The sequence below is a fragment of the Rhipicephalus microplus genome, chromosome X (assembly GCF_043290135.1).
Source record: "Rhipicephalus microplus isolate Deutch F79 chromosome X, USDA_Rmic, whole genome shotgun sequence".
In the NCBI taxonomy this organism is placed as follows: domain Eukaryota; kingdom Metazoa; phylum Arthropoda; class Arachnida; order Ixodida; family Ixodidae; genus Rhipicephalus; species Rhipicephalus microplus.
Window position 1 is genome coordinate 229,543,396 of NC_134710.1, and position 12,643 is coordinate 229,556,038.

The 12,643-nt window shown below is 44.1% G+C and overlaps 1 protein-coding gene across 2 annotated transcripts in view; it reads right to left on the reverse strand.

Annotated features, from left to right (window-relative positions):
* Nucleotides 1–1,471: 1,471 nt before the first annotated feature.
* The window catches only part of Abl (tyrosine-protein kinase Abl), an 88,189-nt gene continuing 77,017 nt past the window's right edge, over nt 1,472–12,643 (reverse strand). For both annotated transcript variants that reach the window (XM_037435970.2, XM_075878748.1), the window contains exon 11: nt 1,472–3,959. In XM_037435970.2, the coding sequence (XP_037291867.1) occupies nt 2,025–3,959 (1,935 nt within the window). In that variant the 3' untranslated portion in view covers nt 1,472–2,024. The remainder of the gene's footprint in view (nt 3,960–12,643) is intronic.

Genomic DNA, 12,643 nt, shown 5'->3' on the forward strand with positions numbered 1-12,643 from the left:
TGAAAAGTCTGCCTTTCTATCGATTTGTTCACTTGATGGGAAGAAGGCTGCGATTGCGATGACCCCCTCCCCCCCCCCCCCCCCAAGCTATGTTGGTAAGGATTCATGACTAAAGGAGGTAGGCGTGTGAACACGGACAGAAGGGTTTATACAACAACGAAAACGTTTGTGTTGCCCTGATATCTTGTTTCTGTGTCTGCATGCCTATGTTCATTCATTACAAACCTTTCAACTAATGCACAAGCTGTGATTATACAAGTATGGTGTGCAAAGCTTCACTCACATTTGCCCATTTATGAAGGAAGAAGAAACAGTTATCCCAGTCTCCAATTAGAGGCAGCACTCAGCCATGCACATTGACCTGACATTGGCCAAAGCTTTGGAAAAGATAGCACGAACAAGTAAGTACTTTGTATTTAATGGCTAGAAAACACGTAGTTAACTCAAACTTACTCTTCGTATCAGAGCAAAATGTTTTTTGTTGGATGGAAAATGGTGCCGAGTACAATACATACAGTAGACTCTCATCAAACGGAACCTGAAGGGACCAGTAAAATGTGTTCTGTTTCACAGGAGTTCCGTTTACCAAGATATGAGCAGGGGCACACAATGCATGAACGAAACTAATCCTGTCAGAAACATTAGTTCCATTTAAGCAGCAATTCCATTAAACAGATTTCCGTGCACCGAGAGTCTACTGTACATGCAGAGTATTTGAAACTCCCTAAATGCAGTACGTCTAATATTGCTATTAACAGATACATGTATCTATACATAGTAAATCATCACTTTAGGAAGTGGCCACTATCTGAAATCAAACTCTCAACACTGTGTTCAAAAGCATATTTCCAAAAAAGCAAATTTGCCTTTTAATGGCTGAATTATGAAACTGCTGAAGAAAATAAAAATTATTTTCATTTTCCAGCTTTAAATAGCAACCTTTAAATGATTCCACAGTTAAAATATCTAAAATGCACCTGTAATGTATAGTTTTATGTATGTTGCGAATTCTCCACAAGAGACAGAAGCGAGCACCTTGCATGAAAAACATACTTGAGAACTACGCAACATGTTGTATGCCACGTCTTGAGCGTGCACACACCTAATAAACAAAATTATTGCAGATAGAACTTGTGTCAGTCATCTGAGAAAGAATGAAGTAGTGAGTGCTCGTCCACATGCTTCGCACTGCTCACCATCAACTACAAAAGAATTGTTTCTAGCATAAAATACATTACACGAGAAGGTGCTAGATTTTTCATGCTAAAAAGCTATATTCCCCGTGAGTACTTGGCAGGCAGCATTAAAGGCAACACGCATTTCGTGACTTTCTTGCTTGAAGTTTTTCGGTATGTCGCGAATTCATGACACTAGGCAGTAAAGGGTTAAAGGGGCGACGTGACAAGGGTTGGCATTCCATGAATGGGCAGAACTTGCATATCCCCATTCATAAAGCTATAGAACACAAATGCAAAGTTTTTTTTACTATTTTATTTTGAATAATTTAAAAGGTACGTCTGCTTCTGTTACAGTAACCATACTAAAAAAATTTACAGATGCATAGAAAATTGCACAATCACCACACACGCAAAACTAAGTCCTTTCATCGAAGTTCGAAGTCAATTAAAATATGACAGACAAGCTATTTCAATAAAAGCATTGAAGTCATAGGCTTTGGTCTGACAAGTTCACAAAAAAAATGTTGCAGCATCCTAAAAAGTGATAAATACCATCAGCATTACAGTTACTATAATTACCCGATGATAAAAGACCAGAACAGTTATTTTTCACTCGAGTTATTTTTCACTCTGTCTACAAATGACATTCAGCAATCTTCCATCACCTGACAAACATGGGAGTCTGACAATGGTTCTCATGATGAGCTTGAATGCAGGCAAGCACCCTCACACACGGTCTCTAAAGGGGACTAGAATGATTAAAAAAAAAAAAAAACGGAGGAGCATCGTGAAGTGTAATCACAGTTGCAGTGAAACAGAGTATGTACAGAGGCTTAGAGCAAAAGCTCACCGCTGCACCACATTCACCAGATCCCTGACTGTGTTGTGCAGGTCCGTGAACAGCTTGGCACTGGCAGCGCTATTGTTGCTGGAGCATGTTCGCAGTTGGTCGCCCTGTGTTTCAAGGCGTGACAAGAGCTCCCGGAAACGGAAACGGCCATGCGGCGGCACACTCTCGGCATAGCTGCTGCAGGAGGAACACAAGAGCTGCACCTTGTCAGACAGTTGCATTACGCTGACACTGCTCAGGGAGCCTGGAGCAGCTGCCTTAAGTGCCACAATGCCACTCTCCAGTGCACTTGAGATCTCCAGGATGGAGCTCTTGCTGTCAGCCAACCGATCCTCATCCTTTTGTGCACCTTTCTTGGGCTGAGGAGAGGTACTCGGCTGGTTGCGGGGCACCACAGGTGGTTTGGGCTGACTTGGTGCACCTGATGATGAAGATGATGACTTTAGAAACTTGTTGGTTGTGCTGCAGGAGAGCTTGGGGGCTGGCTTAAGGGCAGGCTTGGTTGGAACAACAGGCTTAGATGTAAATTGTTGTTGCTGTTGCTGCTGGGGGTCAGGAGCATCATCTGGTGTTCTTGGTGGGACAGTCACTGTAGATGGTGGCGACGGAGGGCTTGCTTTCTTGCTTTCTCCTCCATCATTTTTTGACAAGCGCAATGACTCTGGCCGCTTGGCACCAATCTTAGGGCTCACTTTGCCGCCACCAGTCTCTTTCTCCCAAAGCTTCTTCAGGCTACTAATGCTTCCAGAGCTTTGTCTCTTCTCTTCTTCTCCTTGTGCTGACGACTCTAGAGGCTGCGTAGGGGACTGCAATCGCTCTGACTCCCGCTTTTTGCTGTCCTCTACAGAAACTTTTTTCTGGGGAGCAGGAGCTTTGGTTAACACATCAGTAGCATTCTTTTCAACAGGGCTAACTCTCTGGCAGGAATCTCCAGTTGTTTGAGCACATGCTTCTCCCGTTTCCGCAGCTTTTCGACGAGCCTTCATTTTAAGGTTCTCAAAAAGCTCTGATACGACCTGCGCAGCAGAGTTCCTTGCTGATATTTCTGCTAATGGTGAAGAGTGAATATCCTGGCACTCAAGTGTCTGCTGGTCAGGATTGCTGAATTCAGGAGGCGGAGGGAACCCTTCATCACTGTAAGTAATAGGGCTGCCATCAGGAGCTTCTGGCATCACAGGGCTCTGGTTACTATCTGAAGCTGCTTTTGTAGCAGCATTAGAATTTCCTGAGTGACGGCTCAGCTGGTCGTCAACAGAGCCGCTCTTCACAAGAGGGTGCTTTGGAGGGCTAGGCGGTCGGTCCTTTGGTCGACGCTTGAGAGTCCTGCGCACAACAGATGATCCAAAGAGTGCAACTGGTGACACTGTAGCTGGTGCTACTTTTCCATCCTGTGACTGCAAGGCAAGGGATTCAAATGACTCCCTTTTTTGTGTGACCCCCACTTGAGCCTCACTCTCACTTCCTACATCTTGCAAGCCATCAATAGGCACATCTCGTCCAGGCGTTGTAGACTTGCCATCAAACCTGTGATGCCTTGCTAGCCTGGGAGATGGCCCTTGCTTAGTCCCTGGCCTCCTCGTCTCAGGAATAGAACCAGTCTCAAAAGCATCGCTCACTTTAGTGTGTGTCAAGTCAGATTTCTGGCGCTGTAGTATAGCATGTGGTGGAGTGACCTCTCCAACCTTGCAACGTGCGTGACCATAATCGGCCCCGGCAGCCACCCGAGCTCCTGTACCAACAGAAAGCACATTTCCCATCTGGTAGTGAACATGTCCATCCTCTACAACAGGCTCTTGGTAGGATGTCCCGGTGTGCAATCCATGCTGTCTTAATGATTCTAAATAGGCACCAATACGGGCTCCCTTAGGCAATGTTCCATACCTATTGATGGCCCGCTTTACGTTCTGCACCTCCAAGGCTGCCACTTGAACCTGCAAAAAAGATCATGTTCCATGTCTACAACTGTATCTGAACATTAAAACAAATAAAACAGATCTTTATGAGAAACAATGAGAAATTAGCAACATTGATTAACTTGAAAACATGAACATTTTTACCTTGGCATACACTACAAGAATGATAAAAGTTAATCTTGATTGATTGATTGATTTGTGGGGTTTAAGGTTCCAAACCCACAATATGATTATGAGAGACGCCGAAGTGGAGGGCTACGGAAATTTCGACCACCAGGGGTTCTTTGACGTACACTCAAATCTGAGCACATGGGCTTACATTTCCGCCTACATCGAAAATGCAGCCGCCACAGCCGGCATTTGATCCCACGACCTGCAGGTCAGCAGCCGAGTACCTTAGCCACTAGACCACCTTGGCGGGGCGATAAAAGTTAATCTTCTGATGTCAAGTGTGTGAAAAGTAAATAGGTTATATGAGACACAAAGTTTATTTACATTCGTACAGGTTTGTGCTTGGTTGCACAATACTATAGATTGCCTACTAAAAGCATATCTTAATTAAAGAACCCCAGGTGGTCGAAATTTCCGGAGCCCTCCACTACGGCGTCTCTCATAATCATATGGTGATTTTGGGACGTTAAACCCCACAAATCAATCAAGCATATCTTAAAAGCCCATATGCCGCAGACCAGCAAAATGAAACCATTTGCAATGCTTACGCAGACTATGATTAGCTGGTTTCCATGCTGAGATTGCTTTATAACCTTTTACAGAGCTACCGAGAAAATTAACCCCTTGTGAACCTTCCGTAGTCAACCATGCCGATCGTGGCAGCAGCGCCATCTCAAGAGAGGAGACTGCAGAGGGCCACATTTTCACGTCGCTCCCAGGCGCAGTTAGACAGCTGACCGAATATAGCAACGCTGGTAAGAACACCGAGAACACAAACACAAATGAAATGAAGGCAGCTTAGTCTTGCAACTTGCTCGATACGAAGTTAAAAAGGGAATAAATAATGTGCATAGATTCCGTTTGGATGTTTTAATATTTCAATCAACCTTCATACTTCTATTGAAGCAACAGATTGCACAAATTACGCACGTTACCTCAAATAATTATGCCAGTGCCATGCACTACTTTGACGTACGCAGGACTATTCTCTGTTGTATACGTCACATATGCCATATTGGGGTGCGTGCCCGTGAGATGATGGGCAAGCTGCGTACAGTCCGACACTTCATCTCTTTCCAGGGCACTTAGACGAGATCATGTGCGTCCGTCCAGTGCATGCATTTCTCTTGCTTGCTCGAAATGCTCAAACCTAGTAAGAGCCCTTTAGGTGTTCACAGATAGTAAAAATTCAACCTGAGCGATTAGACTTGGTTATCACGAAGCTAAAAGACCCTTCTGGGCTATTAGCAGCATGACTATTTGTTCGTGTGCTGTCCTTCTCAGCCATTCCGAAAAAGAAAGACACCCAGGAGCATGTTTCTTCGACAATGCACACTTCAATCTCCATGCTGGCCAATATAAGGAAAGGCCACATTCTGCGAACCCTGTGGAAGAATAATTGCATGGCTATGCTAAACCGCTGGCACATTTGTAATAATTTAAAGCTTTTCTTTTTTATTTCATGTCAGAGAAACAGGTCCCACATGTAAATCTTCGAAAATTAAAAATTTTTGAAGAATTTCTCTCTCACTATTTTATATATATATATATATATATATATATATATATATATATATATAGTGGGAGTAATAATTCAATGGGCCAGTTAGTCTTCGTGAAGGTATGGGATATGGCACATATATATATATCCTGCCCAGGGCAAGTTATCTTTTCACCCACTTTTCTTTCTTCTCATTTACATTACAATCGGCCTAATAACTTCCCCTATACCTTCCTTGGCATTATTGTCTGTTACATCTCATATATATAAATATATATATATATGATATTGAGGCCCTAATCCGGCCGCTAATAATGTGTCCGTGCTGGTGCTAGACGGCTGCATCTCACTGTCTCTAAAATCTTGGTGGATGAATGCACCCCTGCTTTCCTTTGCAAAGGCAGTACAACTGACTTCAGCGTCATTACGAGTGATCTGTCGGGGTGGATGAACAATTTGATGCGGATGCCTTGCCAAGGTGGACATAACGCATCCAGCCTAGACTTCAATATCCGGTAACAAGTAATATTGTTCGTGAGCGCTACAAAGCTGCTGGCGACATACAAGTCCACGCAACTGTGGCAGTATCATCGATGAAGAACAAAACGGTGGCCAGCCTGTGAAACGAGGTGGACGAAGTCTCAAGAAGCCAGCGCCGAGTACTTTCGCGTGTTCAACAGGTGCAACGCTGTAGAAGAAATAGTCACAATCTTTTCTGGGTAACAAGCAATTTTGTTGTGTTTTCTAGAAACCTACGACACGATGGCGACTAATAGCCCTTCACGAGAGCCATGGTGACAGAAAATCCTGCCGTCGACGCTCGAAATTTACGTGCATGCGGTTGGGCCTTGAAGTTTCGTATTTGCAGGAAGCAAGCCTATGTGGCTAGAGGTGTGTGGGAGGGGGGGGGGGGGGAGCATAATAAAAAACGGAAGAGATTCGACTGGCAAGGAGGCGCCGCCATAAGTCGGCTAGTGGTAGAGTGCGTGCGGCATGCATCGAGGCACTCTATAGTTAGTAGGACTGCAGCGAATGAATGTAGCGGGTGCATTTATTACGTGGAGAAAAAAAAAATCCAAACTCTGACGCCTGAAGTAGGGGGTGCATTTATTATGCGAGTGCGTTCATTGCACGAGTACATATGGAATGTACTTGTATTGGTGGCTTGGAGTCATCGCCGCCCTTGCTACCATGTCCTATCTCCACCACCTACCACACAGACTGAGTTTTATACCGCACACTTCCCTGGCCTGAACTGGGCTGCCACCAATGTATTTCCAGTTTTCCCGCAATTCTGGCGATGTCGGAATCCCATATTGCCAGCGTGAAGTACGGAGGCCACTGCAACGTGCTTCCGATGGTTGATACCGCATCATCCATCGTGCAGAAGAAGCATTTATACAAATTCACAGCATGCCTACATGGCCTAGCACTTCCACGAGCACAATGACATTGACACATGCACTGCGCGCAGATAGGCGACACAGGTGTTTGTTTACAATGGTTTGCAGCACCTACTTTTCAGTTCTCCTCACGGTAGCCTCATTAGTGACACAACAGAACACAGCACCTTACAACCATCTTCAGCAACATGTTTCCTGCACAATCCACAACTTGTCGGCTGGCTGCCACCCTAGCGAAACATCGCGTACTGGCAGTCCCAAGTAGGTAGCTTCCCTAGTCGCAGACAGTGTCGTCTGCTGCAGCACCCTAAGCATGGTGGCTTGGAGTACTAGTTTGCATTAGGGGCACCCTTTTACAAAAATGCTCTATCGGACATTATTTCAAACTACTTTTTATTTCCAGTTTACTGAGAAAAACTGCTTAATATTCAATGTATGTACTGTGATTTTCCAGATCTTGTCACTGCCTCCACAATCGGAGACATTTACCTGGTTTTGCAATGCCTTCATGATTAGCCCACCCTCGACCAAGCTACGATGTCATGTGACGTCACAAGTATCAGCAATCTGTGACATCATTGGGATGCCATAACGTAATCACATTTTTTTACATCACCTGTGCTAGCTTGACACTGTAGCATGCCAACACCATCAACACAGGATCCTGGTCAATTTCCCCATTTGATGAAGAATGAAGGCTTTGGCCTCAATAAATTTGGTTATAATACAAACTGTTGGGACCTCTCTGTCAGTACACTTATCTAAATTAACGCTACAATTTGTTCACTCACGCATATGCAATTAAAGCTACACAGATTTACAATAAAGAGACAACCAACTACCCAGAATGTGACAAGATTTCAAAGGAAACAAGAAACCATTCTTAAAAGTGCCCTAAAACAATGTTTTGAGTAACCTTGGAATTAATTCACTGGAAAAGGGTCATTATCATTATCAGCCTGACTACGTCCACTCCAGGACAAAGGCCTCTCTCAGGTTCTGCCAGTCAACTCGGTCCTGTGCTTGCTGCTGCCAATTTATACCCGCAAACTTCTTGACCTCATCTGCCCACCTAACCTTATGTCTCCCCCTTACTTGCTTGCCTTTTCTGGGAATCCAGTTAATTACCCTTGACGACCAGCGGTTATCCTTTTTACGCACTACATGCCCGGCCCATGTCCATTTCCTCTTCTTGTGATATCCTTAACCCCGGCTTGTTCCCTAATCCACTCTGCTCTCTTCTTGTCTCTTAAGGTTACACCTACCATTTTTCTTTCCATTGCTCGCTGCGTTGTCCTCAACTTAAGCTGAACCCTCTTTGTAAGTCTCCAGGTTTCTGCTCCGTACCTAAGTACCGGCAAGATGCAGCTGTTATGTACCTTTCTCTTGAGGGATAGCGGCAATCTACCTGTCACAATTTGGGAGTGCTTGCCAAATGTGGTCCACCCCGTTCTTATTCTTCTAGTTACTTCAATCTCGTGGTTCGGCTTCGCGGTTATGACCTGTCCTAAGTAGACATAGTCTTCTACAACTTGAAGTGCACTATTACCTATCTCGAAGCGCTGCTCTCTTACGAGGTTGTTTTACATTACTTTCGTTTTCTGCAGATTAATTTTAAAACCCACCTTTCTGCTCCCCTTGTCTAACTCCGTAATCATGAGTTGCAATGCGTCCCCTGAGTTACTCAGCAATGCAATGTCATCGGCGAAGCGCAGGTTACTAAGGTACTCTCCATTAACTCTTATCCCTGACTGTTCTCATTCAAGGCTTCTGAAAACCTCCTGTAAGCACGCGGTAAATAGCATTAGGGAGATAGTGTCCCCTTGCCTTACACCCTTCTTGATTGGTATTCTCTTGCTTTCTTTATGAAGCACTATGGTAGCAGTTGATCCCCTGTAGATTTCTTCCAGAATGTTTATATATGCTTCATCTACGCCCTGATTCCGCAGTGTCTGCATGACGGCTGATATTTCTACTGAATCAAACGCCTTCTCGTAATCTATGAAGGCTATGTATAGTGGTTGGTTACACTCTGAGCATTTCTCTATTACCTGATTGATAGTATGAATGTGGTCGATTGTTGAGTAGCCTGTTCGAAATCCTGCTTCTTCCTTTGGTTGATTGAATTCTAATGTCTCAATTCTGTTAGCAATTACCTTTAATAGCTTGTATACTACGTAGAGCAAGCTGATTGGCCTTTATTCTTCAAGTCCTTGTCATGTCTTTTCTTATGTATTAAGACGATGTTAGCATTCTTTCAAGATTCTGGCACTCTTCCCGTTAGGAGACACCTCGTAAACCAGGGGGGCTAGTTTTTCTAACACAATCTGCCCTCCATATTTCAGCAGATCTGATGTTACCTGATCCTCACCAGCAGCTTTGCCTCTTTGCATGCTCTCCAAGGCTTTTCTAACTTCTTCTATCATTACTGGTGGGGTGTCATCTGGGTTACTGCTAGTTCTTATATTAAAGTCGTGGTTGTCCCGGCTACTGTACAGATCTCTATAAAACTCCTCCGCTATTTTAACTATCCTATCCATATTGGTAATTATTTTGCCTTGCTTGTCTCTTAGTACATATATCTGATTTTTGCCTATCCCAAGCTTCCTCTTTAATGCTTTGACGCTTCCTCCCTTCTTCAGCGCTTGTTCAATTCTCTCCATGTTGTACCTTCTTACATCGGATACCTTACACTTATGTACGAAGGTATAACAAAAGCGTATTGCCTCACTCACAAATTCAACGCCGCAAAATTTTAAAGAATCTGTCCAGTACGAGCGGAATTACGAATATTTGTCACACGCTGCAATCACATTCTCTCTTCTCTCGTCCTAACAAAAGCGCTGGAAGCTAAGCAGGGAGGGATGGGAGGGGCAAACAAGAAAGGTCACTCTCGCCTCGTGACCTTGATCACTTTTTTCTTTCTGTTTCCATCGAATACACGGATTTTTCAGTGTGAGTGCGCGTGCACGCATGAACAAGTGACGGCCTCTCGCGGCGATTTCCGTAACAACTGAGCGTGCCATGTTCAAATCAGCCAATGTCTGGTAGATGGGTCATCTACGTTTGATTCTTGGGCATATTCCGTGATTTGTTGAAGGAAGCGAAAGCAATTTTTAGCTGACTTTGACAATTTATTGCGAATTCCAGGCCACGTGCTGCGCTATATTATTTGGCTCGCGTGTTCTCGGAAGCCTCTACTACCGATGAGCAGCATTTTCTGACCATGCTCAAAAAGTGTTGCAGGGCCCCTTTAAGTGATGAAGTTCAATTGAACATGGTGTTGCTAGCGTGAGTAGTAATTAGAATAGTATTAAAATGAAATAAAAAACAAAACAAACAGCAAGCCACAATGCTTTGCTATCTAACTGGCATTGGGGCTGGATTCCCACTGCCTCACTGGGTGATTACTGCACGAAGACTGGTTGTTATTGAAGTGCTCTTTGCATATTGTTTAAAATTGTATGCATGGAATCAAAGCCTGAATGTCCAACGAGACTGAGTGTATGAGACGGAATGCCCAATGGGTCAAGTGACCAGCGAGACTGAATGTCCAACAGAGATACAATGTCCAAAGAGACTAAATGTCTAACGAGTCTGAATGTCCACCCGAGACGGAATGTCTAACAGAGACTGTACGTCCAAAGAGATGGAATGCTCAACCGAGAAGGAATATCCAATTTAGAAGAGAAGAATGCACCTTAGTTCGAAATTTGACTGATTCATTGTGTGAAAATACCATAATGCAACACATTTTCTGTGCGTTTTGAAAATATTGACCGTCTGTGGCATCTAGAGTCATATTTTTTTTTGCTTATCAATTCTTTTTACTGCACTCACCATTATTTCAACTTTTTCGGTTTTTTTTTTCATTTTGTATTTTTAACTTTCATATGAATATTGATTAACTTACTCTATTCATTCATCCCTGAATATCTTTGCGTACTGCAGGCACTCTTAGCATCTATCTAAGTGTCTATCTATCTAGCAATTTATCTAGCCGCCTACGTATGTATGATCACGTGATCACCCCATTAACTTGGGTTAAACCAAAATAAGTATGGGAGGATAAGATGGTTGGATGAGCATGATTACTGGTCATGACATTGATAATGTGTCATCAAACTCTTTACTCCAGACACGTGGAAGTGGCACATTCTCATATACCGTGGGCCACATTATTCGCTATGCACCACAGGTGGTTCACAGTTTATATATACCTAAGAACAGCGAGAACCAATTCTGGTTAGCCAAATGCGAGAATGTTAAGAAAAACTGATATAGGCAGCATTGACCAGACTGACATAGACAGCATTGACCAGACGAATACAAAGAATAAATGTCAGGGTCCCAGCGGGAATCAAACGTCAGCTAGGACTCGGAACTGCTCTTCAGATAGACCCTAATGTTCGAGATAACGTCAATTGTGGTTGCCTTGTTGGCTATCCACTTTCATAAATATTGTTACGTGGTTTTGGCTGATGATAACAGGGCATAGTGGGACATACCCTGAAATGCACTCAGACTGGAGGAAAAGAGGTTGACGCTGTTTTGTGAGCTGTGTTGTAGCCACCAACTGTCTGTTATTTCCACGCAACATTTTGGTGGAGGCGCTATGTGCTCCTTTGACGACGAAGCTTCGCAGTGGATGCCTCCTCAGTCTGCTACCATGGCTCCAGATGAAGACACGCCTTTGCCACCTACCTCAGCAACGACAGCAACACGGTACGTCACTTTAGCACAACCCCGTGATCCCGGTACCTTTACTGGAGAGAACAACGCGAATGTAGACAAGTGGCTCAGTATGTACGAGCGAGTCAGTAAGCAATATGGCTCGAACCCGACCATTATACTCGCGAATGTCATATTCTATCTTGACGAGACTACTAGCATTTGGTGTTGCTAATAGCCATGTTGCTATTGACATCGTTACGCAACTATGAACAAGTGCTTATATAAAACATATGCAAGTGTCCAACGCATGCGAGTGCATACAACATCTGTACATATCTTTAGCGTCACTCAATTAACAAATTGCAACACAATCAGCTTCCACCCGCATGCTCCACATAACATTGATTCCCAAACACGCAGAACCTGCCAAATTTTTTTTTGTTTACGCACTCTGGTCATGTTTACATCTGTCGTAAATCTGACATCACGCCTCCTAAAGAATTTCAATACAGGGCGCTTGCTCTCTTGCCTACTCTGCGCAACATTTATTAGCGTTTAGTACGCCTTCCCATGAGTGCTCTTCTTTTTTTGCCAGAAAGCACCACGACGCACATGCACTTCACATGACGTAGCAGCTGACCACCTTAGATGCTACCTAAAGCATCACGTCTGCCAACTGGAAGCCCTAGCTATGAAAGTGCGAAAGAAGGATAACTGTTCCAAAGCCTGTTTCCTAAGCGAGGGACTGAGCGGCAGCAGAACGCACGTTTGTTTCACATGCGCCGCTGCTTTTTCGCGATGCCCCCCGCTCTGGCAAGCAGTATTGCCCCCGAAAGGCGCCAGTTAACCCCCGCTTTCAGTGGTATCTAAAAGCCACACTTTGCTCCAAGTGTGCTGAGAGGTTCATCATCAATAGCCGCTCGACCTTGATGGTTTTGTACACTGAACTAAAT